This window comes from Halichoerus grypus, chromosome 6 (genome assembly GCF_964656455.1).
Source record: "Halichoerus grypus chromosome 6, mHalGry1.hap1.1, whole genome shotgun sequence".
In the NCBI taxonomy this organism is placed as follows: Eukaryota; Metazoa; Chordata; class Mammalia; order Carnivora; family Phocidae; genus Halichoerus; species Halichoerus grypus.
The window spans coordinates 38093112-38105281 of record NC_135717.1 but is presented as its reverse complement, the minus strand read 5'-3'; the positions used below and the strand labels follow the sequence as shown (position 1 = coordinate 38105281).

At 41.6% G+C, this 12170-nt stretch overlaps 1 protein-coding gene across 2 annotated transcripts; it reads right to left on the bottom strand.

Annotated features, from left to right (window-relative positions):
• Positions 1–535: 535 nt before the first annotated feature.
• Positions 536–12049, bottom strand: ZNF200 (zinc finger protein 200). Of its 2 annotated transcripts, none has more exons than XM_036090568.2 (5): positions 11833–12049; positions 10813–11143; positions 10124–10215; positions 9664–9784; positions 536–2718 (listed from the first exon to the last, which is right to left on the bottom strand). In XM_036090568.2, exons 2-5 carry the CDS (start codon positions 11057–11059, stop codon positions 1967–1969), a joined length of 1212 nt encoding a protein of 403 aa, XP_035946461.1. In that variant the 5' UTR covers positions 11060–11143; positions 11833–12049; the 3' UTR covers positions 536–1966. The 2 variants fall into 2 exon arrangements, with proteins under 2 accessions (XP_035946461.1, XP_035946479.1); XM_036090586.2 differs by lacking the exon at positions 11833–12049 and adding an exon at positions 11491–11722.
• Between the last annotated feature and the right edge of the window lie 121 nt (positions 12050–12170).

The window sequence follows — 12170 nt, the reverse complement described above, 5'->3', positions numbered from 1 at the left end:
TGCACCACAGCCCAGGGCACTGAGGGCACCTCCTGGTGTGGAGAGGGGGTTTGCGTCGTGGGAGTATCACACACCAAAAGGCCTTGAGGACTGTGTGGTCAGACCCTTTCATAGGGGACAGAACAGTCTTGCCCCATGGACCCCACCCTCTCCAGTCACTGCTTGGCAGCCAATTAGCCTTTGTTTTCTAGGTGTGATAACCAGGCAGACCCCAGCCAGTCTTCTCAAGAAATAAGAGAATAACATTGCTGGCAGCCAGTTTTGTCCCTGGTTTTTAAAGGGTACTGTAGGCTCAAAATACAAAGTTGATAAAGGACAGTTTTTATGTGGCCTTTAAGTGTTTGAATTAGGACTCAGGACTGAACTGTATCATCAAAGGTCCTTTTTTAGTATGCTTCGAACCAAAACAAAGCTTAGAACTACATGTTTAAAAAATAAAAAAGAACAAAACTATTATTTGTGGGTGGTATAATTTTGAACCACAAATTGAGAAACTGAGAAATTACTGAAGATTAACAACATTCAATGAGGTGGCTAGTTTCACAAATATATAATTAAAAATAACTCCTATGTAAGAACAATAATCAGCTAGAAAAATACAATGAAAAAACTATTTACAATAACAAAATTGTATAGAATTTACATGAAGAAATTAGAAAAATTTACTCAGGAATATAATACTTTAATAAATGGAAAGGCATGTTTCTGGATGGGAAACAAAATTTATAAAGCTAACATGTTTTCTCAGTTTATAGGATTAACCTATTTCAATCAAAATACCAATGTAAAGCCTTAGGAAATCTAAAAAAAAAAGCAAAAACTGATAAAAAATCTTTAAAATAACACACCACAGGATCGGTCCCGTGAAGGCACCGCTGGCCTTGCCTCTGGGCAGACAAGTCAGGAAAGTCTGGGTATCAGGCGAAAGAACAAATATCCACTACAATGAAGACTCTGGAATCTTGTCTCCATGAGGGGCGCAATGTGAGCTAGCCACTGGAGACAACTGCTAAATATAAAACACTTTGCTTGTGAGGTAGTGACCACCCATTGCCAAGGGTCTGATGACTGCTTGGAGGGGAATTAAGCACATGGTAAGGTTATTGACCAGTCATGGGTCTAAGCCAATGTCTTCATCTTCCTCTTCAGGCTCTTGGATTTCTTTTATAGGCAGGTTTTCTTCTTGGCTCATCAGAGGGACAAGATTCTGAAGAGCTTTTCCAGTAATGGGGCTGGGTGGCTGGGCCTGAGCGATCCAAACTTCTTTTGGCAATGGAAAGGCATGAGAGAGCTGTCTAATAGCTGGACAAAATACAGTAAGAACAGTAGATACTTTAAAAGTATGTTGTGAAAAGTATTCCTGTAAAAGTCACTTTTCACTATAAAATGCAAATGTTACTGAGATCAATTGTTTAGATCACATAAAAATGACAGAGTAAGTCTTTGACATTCAATCGCTGTATTTTCCTATATTCCAGAGTAAACAATCCCTTTCAACACTCAAGCTTTAACAGGGTATTCTTAGAAGGTTATGTCAATTGCTAACAGAAGCTATTGGCTTAACAAATCAGTAGTTTGGTTCTTTCAGGGGAACACAGTTCCAGATAAGGACCTTCGCATTATTTTTTTTGTCTCAAGTGTGAATTCCTATGTGGGGGAAAAAATGGATATGCTTTCCATATACATTGAGTCACTCTGTTCACCTTGCAGGTGAGTGGCCTCCAGACTCATATTCAAAGCCATTTTGGGAAAGGGATCTGTGGCTTCTACACTGTTGTATAAAGCTCCTTAATCCTGGATGCTAACTGAGGTATAGCCCTTGAGGATGTTTTCTTCCCTGTGAATCTTCTAAAAAATTGAGGTTTTAGCCAAGATGGGTATTTATCCAATTCTGGCTATAATGAGGTTTTCACATATCTGTATATTTTCAGACAGCCTGGGAATTCAGAATTCCTTATGAAACATTTCAGGTTGAGGCAGGATCATCAGACCTTTCTTGATCCCATTTCTGCTTTCGGGTCTTACAAGCTGAGTGGGTTTTTTCATGCCGGGTACAGTTGGACAGCCGACTAAATCTTCTCCCACATTTTTTGCAACTATATGGCCTTTCAGCCTCATGACTCTGCAGATGAAGCACAAATTCTTTGTTCTCTGGGAAGGTTTTCCCACATTCTGGACACTTAAATATCTTCTCCCTTATATGAATTCCTTCATGGCGACTCCGATGAGAGTTTTGACGAAAGTTTTTCCCACACTGAGAACATGAATAAGGTTTCTCTCCTGTATGGATTCGCTCATGTTTATTAAGGTTTGTTTTATGATTGAAGCTTTTCCCACAGTGACTACAGTCATAGGGTTTTTCTCCAGTGTGAGTCCTCTGGTGGGAAATAAGGTAAGAACTTTCATTAAATTGTTTCCCACACAGCGGACAAGTGTACCATCTTCTTGTTCTCCGATTTCGGCTAAGTGCAATCACATTGATATCCACGTATTTTGAGAGTTCCTCTAGTGGAGTATCATTTTCAATGGTAACTAGAAGATTTCTCATTTTCCTTTGCTTGGGAATAGATGTATTTAGTCTTTCTTTTTGGCAATCTAGTGATTCCTCAGAGACCACAGAATAATCTACTTCATCACAATCTGAAGTCTCTTCTCTATGATCTTCATTCTCTACAGTTTCCTTCTGAAGATCTTCACTCTCAGGATTAATGTCATTAACTGTGGAAACAAAGAGAATTTAGCAACTTTTGAGGGATATGACACCAGGCAGGAAAAAAACAAGTTAGATTTCTCATCAAACAATAATCTTGAGTGTCACAAATCTGAGGACTAGCAGATAATCATTATCAACATTCCTTTTCCACTCTTACTGTGAGTGGAATATATGACTGATAAATCTTTCTATGCAATGTGAGCACACAGTCTTTTTCTTTTTTTTTTTTAACAAAATGAGTGGGACTACCGATGTCATATGTTTGCTTTCTGAATAGGCACTAATTACTCAAAAAGTGCATATTGATCTTATTATATCTGTGTAGAGCAGTGAGCTAAGGACCAAGGGATGAAGGACATAAATACTAAAAAGGGTACCACTCATACTCTTTAGGAGGCTAGTAAGTGAACAGTAAGATGAGTTATTTCTAGGTTTTCACTACATTAAATATTATGGTATTATAGAATTAGATAATACCATATGGTGTCCTATACTATATAGTCCTATATAGTGAAAAACTGGCAACAATTCAAATGACCAAAAATAATGAAGGCATATCATATTCACTCAGTGGGTGATTATTTGGGCATTACAGTGATTACCACAAATAACAAAACTATAAATTATGGTAGAAAACAATGTGGTATTTTTAGGGGAGGAAGGGGAGTAGTAATTGGGCAGTGGGCACAAGACGGACTTCTGGGGTGCAAGGAATAGTCAATTTGAGTGGTGGTTAGACAAATGTGTACATTTTGTGAAAATTGGAGGGGAACACTTATGATTTGTAGACTTTTCTGTATTTATACCTCCAAAAGAAGTCTGTGTGAAATAAAGAGATTATAAAGACTAGGTAACAAAGTGTAAAAAAAAAAAAAAAAAAGTATGCCGTGAAAAGATGGGGTGACAAGAGACCTCCAAAACTCTGGGCAACTTGCTGAAAATAAAGGGTTAAATCGACCACTTCAGTATGTGGCTGATCACAGCCTGGAATACGCATATTTGCTGGACTTTGCAGTTTTACACCAAAAGGCGTTTTCTTTTTCATTCACTACCTTAGGTAATGAAATGCTGGGTCAAAGCAAACGGCAATAATTATCACAGCTCTTGATAGAGATTGCCACATTTCTTTCAAAAGAAGCTTACCAATTTTAATACTACCATCAACATGTGGGTATCAATTTTACCTAATCTTGCCAGCATTAGATTGAACTTAAAAACATTTAATAGGTATAAAATGCTTTTTCATTGTAGTTTTTTTTGTACTTTGTTATTGCAAACTAGTAATTTATTGGGCTGAGACTTTTATAAATTTAAATAAATTTTACATCTTGCAAATCAATCTGTGTCAATCACTACTGATGTAAATATTTAACTGAAGTCTTCCTCTGTAACTCCACAAATTAATCATAAAAAAGTATCAAAATCTGATAAATTTTCTATTTTCTAGCCATTCCTTTATAACTTATATTTATACTTAACTCCTTTTTTTTTTTTTAAGATTTTATTTATTTATTTGACAGAGAGAGACAGCGATAGAGGGAACACAAGCAGGGGAATCAGGAGAGAGAGAAGCAGGCTTCCCGCTGAGCAGAGAGCCCAACACAGGGCTGGATCCCAGGACCCTGGGATTACGACCTGAGCCGAAGGCAGACACGTAATGACTGAGCCACCCAGGCGCCCCTGTGGTTTACTATTTTATAGCCATTCTGAATGACAGCTTCCATCATTTTGTGTTAATTTAAGAATGCTATTGTTAAACATTCCCTATCTACCTACTTTAAAACTATTACAGATGTTTTTGTTGATCCTTTTAGATTTTCTTTCTTTCTTTTTTTTTTTTTTTTAAAGATTTTATTTATTTATTTGAGAGAGAGAATGAGATAGAGAGAGCATGAGAGGGGGGAGGGTCAGAGGGAGAAGCAGACTCCCTGCCGAGCAGGGAGCCCGATGCGGGACTCGATCCCAGGACTCCAGGATCATGACCTGAGCCGAAGGCAGTCGCTTAACCAACTGAGCCACCCAGGCGCCCGATCCTTTTAGATTTTCTAAGTACAAACCATATTTTGGTTCCCTCCCTTCCCAGTATTTATTCTTCTTTTTAAAGATTTTATTTATTTGAGAGAGACAGAGATAGCGACAGAGATAACGAGAGAGAGCGCAAGTGGGCATGACAGGGCGAAGTAGGCTCCCTGCTGAGTAGGGAGCCCAACGTGGGGCTCCATCCCCGATGCTGGGACCATGACCTGAGCCAAGGGCAGACACTTAACCCGAATGCACCACTCAGGTACCCCAATATTTATTCTTAACTTCTTATCTTTTTGCTTTATCCAGTTAATGATTTTAATAGTGATAGGTTTCCCTATTTTGTTTTTTTTTTTTTCAAGATTTTATTCATTTATCTGAGAGAATGCACGTGTGTGAGAGAGCATGAGCAGGGTTGGGGGAGTTGGGAGGGGAAGGGACAGAGGGAGAGGGAGAATCCCAAGCAGGCTCCATGCCTAGTGTGGAGCCCAATGTGGGGCTTGATCTTACAACCCTGAGATCATGACCTGAGCTGAAATCAAGAATTGGATGCTCAACTGAATGAGCCACCCAGATGTCCCAGTGTACTAATTTTTAAGATTACAAAAATTTTAGTAGCTAATATATGGTTCATATGGTTCAAAAATCTAAATATGAAAAGGTATATGCTAAGAAGTCTTACTCCAGTCCCTGTCTCCATCCATTCTACTCATCGCCCAGATAGGTACCAGTTTTTATTAGTTTCTTTTTTTTCTTCCATTGTTTCTCTAGATGATAGATTTTCCTTTCTCCCCTCTTCTTATATAACTTACTTTATTTTGATCATTATATTCCAGTGCATGGCGATTACCATGGTATGCTGTGTGGACACATCATATCCAACTAGTCCCCTGCAGAGACACTTGGATTGTTTTCAACCTTGTGTTTTCACAAACAATACTACAATGAATAACCTCATTTGCATATTATTTTGAATGTGTGCTGTTATCTGTAGGATAGATTCTCAGAAGTGGGACTGCTGGATCAAAGGTAAATTCATCTTTAATATTAGATTCCCATATATAGGGAGTGTACCAGTCTGCATGTCCACCAGTATTATACCTGTATCCCAACAACTTCACTACCAATGTGTTAAGTTTCTGATTTCTAGAAATCTGAGAGATGAAATAAGATGGTAACTTGGTATAAGTTTAATCTGCATTTCTAATTATGAGTAGGGCTGGACATCTTTTCATGTGTTTATGGGTCATTTGTATTCCTAAGTGAATCTGCTGGGGCTTTTTCTTGGTGTGCAAAGTAGGGTATGATCTGCCAAATGGCTGAGTTGTCCCAACACCTTTATGAGGCCCTTCCTCTCCACTGCTCTTCTTCTCAATTTTCCTGGTTACTCATATTTATTTTTCCAATTGAATTAGAGATCAGATTGTCTAGTTCCAGGGAGAAAAATCCTACTGGTATTTTTAAAGGGATTACATTCACTTCATAAACCGACTTGGGGAGAACTGACGTTTTAATGTTAAATTTTACTAGTCAACATGGTATTTCTTCCCATTCATTCAAATCTACTTCTGTGTTATACTGTAGATTCTGAAACAGGGTATATGCTAGGAAAATTATGTAATTTTTTAAAATTTATTTTTCTTTAAAGATTTTATTTATTTATTTGAGAGAGAGAGAGAGGGAGGGAGGGAGAGACAGCAAGCAAGCATAAGCAGGGGGAGAGGGAGAGGCAGGCTCCCTGCTGAGCAGGGAACCCAACACGGAGCTCAATCCCAGGACCCTGGGATCATGACCTGAGCTAAAGGCAGACTCTTAACTGACTGAGCCACCCAGGCACCCCTAGAAAAATTGTGTAATTTTAATTTGTATTTCCCGTGACCCAAGGTTACTTAATAGTTTAAACATTTCTTGGTGAAGGGAACTTTTTTTTCCAATTTCATTATTACTTTCTAGTTGTACTGCACTGTGATAGATCCTATTGTGTTATTTCTACTTTTTAGAATCTATTGAGTCTGTCTTTGTTGTATAGTATGTAGGCAATCTGCATCAATCTTGAAAAGGCTTATATTCTCTTAGCACAGTAGAGGGCAGATATGACCACAGAAACTTATCTCTGAAAATTTAAGTGTTCTATTCTACATTTTCAGTTGTTTTATGTGATTCACTTGAACTGAGACACACAGTTTATCCTCCTCTGCCAAGGATTCTCCTGTGATTCCTGTCCCCACAAGTTCATTCCCTTACACTTTTCCCTTTCCAAACTACTTAATGTTACTATTTCAAATGTCAGCTATATACTGATGGCTCCCAAATCTCTACATCTTTACATGTGACCTCCAATTCCTAATATTCAAGTGCCCAGAAAATAATCTCACTTTATTTCCTATCATGGATTCAATCTCATCTGAAATCAAATCTATCTTCTTCCAAACTCTGCTCCTGGGTCCAAATCCTATCTTGACCTTGTCATAGCCTTTATAGCTACAATGGTTTCATAATGCTTATCTTTTTATGTGAATGACTTATCTTTTAAAAACAAATTGGAAGCTTTAGAGGGCAGGAATGGGGCACTATGTATCATTTTAACCCACTGATAATCAACTCCAGAATCCAACTCTACCTAAGGACACAGCAAGTAGCATTTATTAAATGTTGGTTTAAATCATCAGCTTTTGGGTATGGGTGAGGATTGGGCCTGAGAGCTTCAAGGTCCATGACCAAAGTGTTCCTGGAATTGGCAACATACCCACCAACCAGTCACCTAAAATATATGCTAATTTTACCCAAGACTGAGAAAAACTCAGTGTAATAAATCTGATCTGTTTATGCTTATCTCTAAAATAAGAAAATATTAGGGTTGCCTGGCTAGCTCAGTTGGTAGAGCATGCTTGTTGTCAGGTCGTAAGCTGGAGCCCCATGTTGGGTGTAGAATTTACAATAAATAAAAAAATAATAAATAAATAAATGTGTGTACACACACATATATATACATATATATAATATATAAAATCTTAAACAAATATTACATAGAATAACTTGTGGGAAATTAAGCAGACTCTCTATGTACCACACTACCCTGACCACACAATGTAAGACAACTACAGAGTTCAACACTCATGGATTTGATTTTTGTTACCCCAGCAACTCACAAAACCCACTTTCTGTTCCACTTCAGCCTCAGAAGCAAACAGCCCTGAAGGCAAAGTAAAAAGTATTAGGCACTCAGCAAAATGATTTTTGAGGGTTCCTGACTCTAGGTTAGCAGTGCATTTGTAGAAAAAGGCTGAATCATCTCTTAGCTTACAGAGAAGCTGCTGCCAGATGAGTTCATATGTAGTTTCATATAAGAATACTTTTTAACCGGGGCGCCTGGGTGGCTCAGTTGTTAAGCGTCTGCCTTCGGCTCAGGTCGTGATCCCAGGGTCCTGGGATTGAGCCCCGCATCGGGCTCCCTGCTCAGCGGGAAGCCTGCTTCTCCCTCTCCTACTCCCCCTGCTTGTGTTCCCTCTCTCGCTATGTCTCTCTCTATCAAATAAATAAATAAGATCTTTAAAAAAAAAAAAAAAAATAATACTTTTTAACCATTACTGGGAAATAAGCACAAATGAAGAAGGCCCCATTCACCAACCATATAGGCAATTCACTGAAAAAGTTATGAGAAATGCAGCAAAAAGGCAGTATAATTCTGGGCTAAGACTGAAAGCTCTGATGTTAGACTCTCTGAGTCCAAATCCCTGCTCTGCTACCTACTGCTGTGTAACATTTAGCAATTTCTTTTCTGTTTTTGTGTGGTTTTTTTTTTTTTTTTTTGGTGGGAAAGAAAGCAAAATTTATTGAGCAATAGTACGAGGCTCCTGAAGAGGGAGGGGACCTGAGAGGGTTGCCCGAACTTCAGCAATTTCTTAACATTTTTCTGCTTCAGTTCTGTCATCTGTAAAATAGTAATAATTCCTATATTCTACAGTACTTTTGTGAGAAATGTATGTGATAATAAATGCATGCAAAGCACTCAGACTAGTGCCCCGTACATAATGGCACATGGGTGCTTGATAAGTGCTAGATATTATTGCCATCAACATGGGATATATTTTCATTCACACTAGTAGACTTCACAGCTACTATCAAGGGAAAAAAAAGACTTTAAGAGTCCTGGGTCCAATGAAAACACTAATTTAAAATACACCTGTTAGGGGCACCTGGGTGGCTCAGTCAGTTAAGCGGCTGCCTTCAGCTCAGGTCATGGTCCCAGGGTCCTGGGATCGAGCCCCGCATCAGGCTCCCTGCTCGGCAGGAACCCTGCTTCTCCCTCTCCCACCCCCCTGCTTGTGTTCCCTCTCTTGCTGTGTCTCTCTCTGTCAGATAAATAAATAAAAAAAAAAAAAAAAAAAAAAAATACACCTGTTGGGGGACTAGCACTAAATCCAGAAAATGGACTCAGAAACAATCTGCCTGCATTTTCTACCTGTTTGAATATCTGACGTCAGTACATCAGCTGCAGGTCTTGCTTACCAAGACAAGTCTCCTCAGCCCTTGCTGCCCTAAAGATATAAGAAAAATGGCCGCCACAGCTGGTGTAGGCTATGCCACATGGGATAGAACAAAAATTAAACGTGTGTGACCATATACTTAGCTAGTGTTAATCAGGTCTTTAAAAAGTCTGACAGAAGGGGCACCTGGGTGGCTCAGTTGGTTAGGCGACTGCCTTCGGCTCAGGTCATGATCCCAGAGTCCCGGGATCGAGTCCTGCATCAGGCTCCCTGCTCAGCGGGGAGTCTGCCCCTCCCTCTGACCCTACCCCCTCTTGTGCTCTCTCTCTCACTCTCTCAAATAAATAAAATAAAATCTTTAAAAAATAAAAAAAATTAAAAGTCTGACATAAGAATGTGCTTTTTCCACAGCATTCAATATGAACACACAAGATTTCTTACCCAGTAACATCATCTCCCCAACATTGTCTTCCTTCTCTGAGGTGGGCTGTTGAGTAGCATCCAGGCTCACACATTCTTCTTGGGAATGAAATATATTCAAATCCTCAAGGACCACCAGTTCCTGAAAGAGCAATAGGCCCCCTTCCTCTTAATAACAGAGGTTCTTTGGTTCTTTGACAGCTCTGCTGGCAAAAAAGACCGAAACCCAACAATCAGGGAAGGGAAGGTGAAAGGGGACTATAAGTTCCACGCAGATGCAGCACGGACCAGAGAGCCAGGCTCAGAGAGGAGCCAAAGGACAAGCAGAAGAGAAATATCCAAGGAGGCAGTGAAAAACAAGCCCACTCCCCTTACTGACTCCCAAGAGTGTGTTTTTATACATGGGTTGGCTGAGCAGGGAGCGCTGAAAGAGCAGAGAAGGTGATGTACTCAAAACAGTGAATGGGAAAACCAAACCCACCTCAGGCTCAGTTTTCAAATACAGAGACACTGTGTCCTGTTTCTGCTGGATTCCTTCTCTGGGCAGAAGCTTCACCATGGGATGAGGTTGCACTGGGTAAAGAGGAAGCTGTAGTTAATGGGAAAATCAGTGACTCTAATATGGGAACCCTAACCACACCTTAAGGCCTCACTGTCCTCACTCCTTCCGAAGGCAACTTATGGCTTTTTCTGCTTCTGTGAGCCCAGGAAGAGTTCAAGCCATAAACCACAGGGTCTTGAACCTATATAGGGTCTCCTCATTATGAAAAGAATGATTCTCTTAAGAACTTTTAAAATTCCCATTACTACTAAAGGGAAGGCTGGAGGAGGATAATGTCTGAAGATGCCCACAACAAGCACAAAATTTCCAAAATTCCACATAAACTGCAGTCAATTCAACAATTCATCCACATTTCTTTATCCTAAAATGATATACACCCTCCCAACGTTTGGGTAAAACTGACACTGTTTATTCTATGGGTTTACACACACCCAGCAATCCAAACTCCAGCTTGAGAAAAAATACTCCCTCTCCCCAACAGGTTGACATTAGAATCAACTTTTTTCAATACCCACTATCCTAACTTGAATTCATTACTAACATAAAAACCTATTTCAGCCCCTAGTACCATTCCCTTCTCTTCTAGTGAAACAGCATGTGCTTCTTACGTCTGTTCTGAAAGTTTGAGCTCACATCCTTCATAATAACCAAGGTCTCCTTGACTTTCTGATTGGGCTGGACCAGGCTTGGCTTGGGCAAGAAGGTGAGGAAGTGCTCCAGAACCAGCTGGTGGATGGTCTTGGGCCCACTAGTAGCATCTCGAAGTAGGTCTTGGCCCAGCTTGGAGTCCGGAGGAACTCTCAGTATAAAGGACCGCTTTGGCTTTAGGGGCATTGGAACCACTTTTGCAGCCATCACGCCTTGCAATCACACACCACACTCGTTTTGCAGAGCTTCAGGAGTCACCTCTTACTGAAGGAAATCTGTCAGAGAGCCGAGCTGCAGATGAGAGAAACCATGGTTTACCCACAAAACCAGGTCCAATATACGGCCAGGATAGTGAGGCCACATGAAATTTAAAGCGGAAGGAAAGACAAGTTGGTGTGAGGAACTCCTAACTGAAACGGAAGGTCGCTGAACTAGACACTCATAGCAAGGCCTGAGAGGAAGCTCTGAGAACGAAAGCCGGAGGATATCCGAACCCCAGGAGTCATTCTCCTGAGAAACATGAAGTGCAAGCTCCACTGGGAAGAGCAATGGGCTAGAAGATAGGAAACCTGGTGTCCAGTACCAAGGGCATCTGCTTAGAAGCTGGCCTAGCCATTAAATGAAGCCGTACTGCGCACCTTGGACCGCGGGTCCCTCGGATGCCCTTCGGGGGGCAGTTGATGGCTCAAGGAGCAAACGCAAGGCAGCACGATTAGTCCATACGCGGCCTGCTGACTCCTTTCCGCCATGAAAGCCCTGTTGAGAGCGGCGAGAGACCATACAGTGGGGCCCAGCTGGCCAGGCCCATTCTGGAGCCTCTCCCACCGGCCAAGGAGTACCTTTAACACAAAGCCCAGGCGGCGGCATTGCCCGGGGTACGTTCCCGGCTCCCTAGCCGGCCAGGCTCCCCCAGCAACGGACCAAGCTCTGCTCCCCAGAGGCCACCTCAGCCTGGTTCCCGCCCTCGCGGAGCCTCTCACCTCTCAGGGGCTCTGCCGCCCCTGGGCGCTCGCAGGGGACGGCCCAGAGACCCCGGCGCAGAGAGACCGGGAAACTAGGCGCGAGAGGCCGAGCCCTCCCCTCGCCCTTCCGAGTGTCCTCACAGGCCGCCGGTGACTATTGGCGTGAGGAACCGTCAGTTGGGGAGGACGGCCGGGACATGGTGCCTTCTGGGAGGCCGGGCGCCTCCGCAGCCGATACGTCACAACCGGTGCCTCGTTTCCGGTTCGGAAGCCTGGTCTCCCCGCTCGGAGCCGGCAGTCTGCGCTTGAGAAGGCGATGCTCGAGGACGACAGGCAGAGCTCTCAGCGCCAGAGGG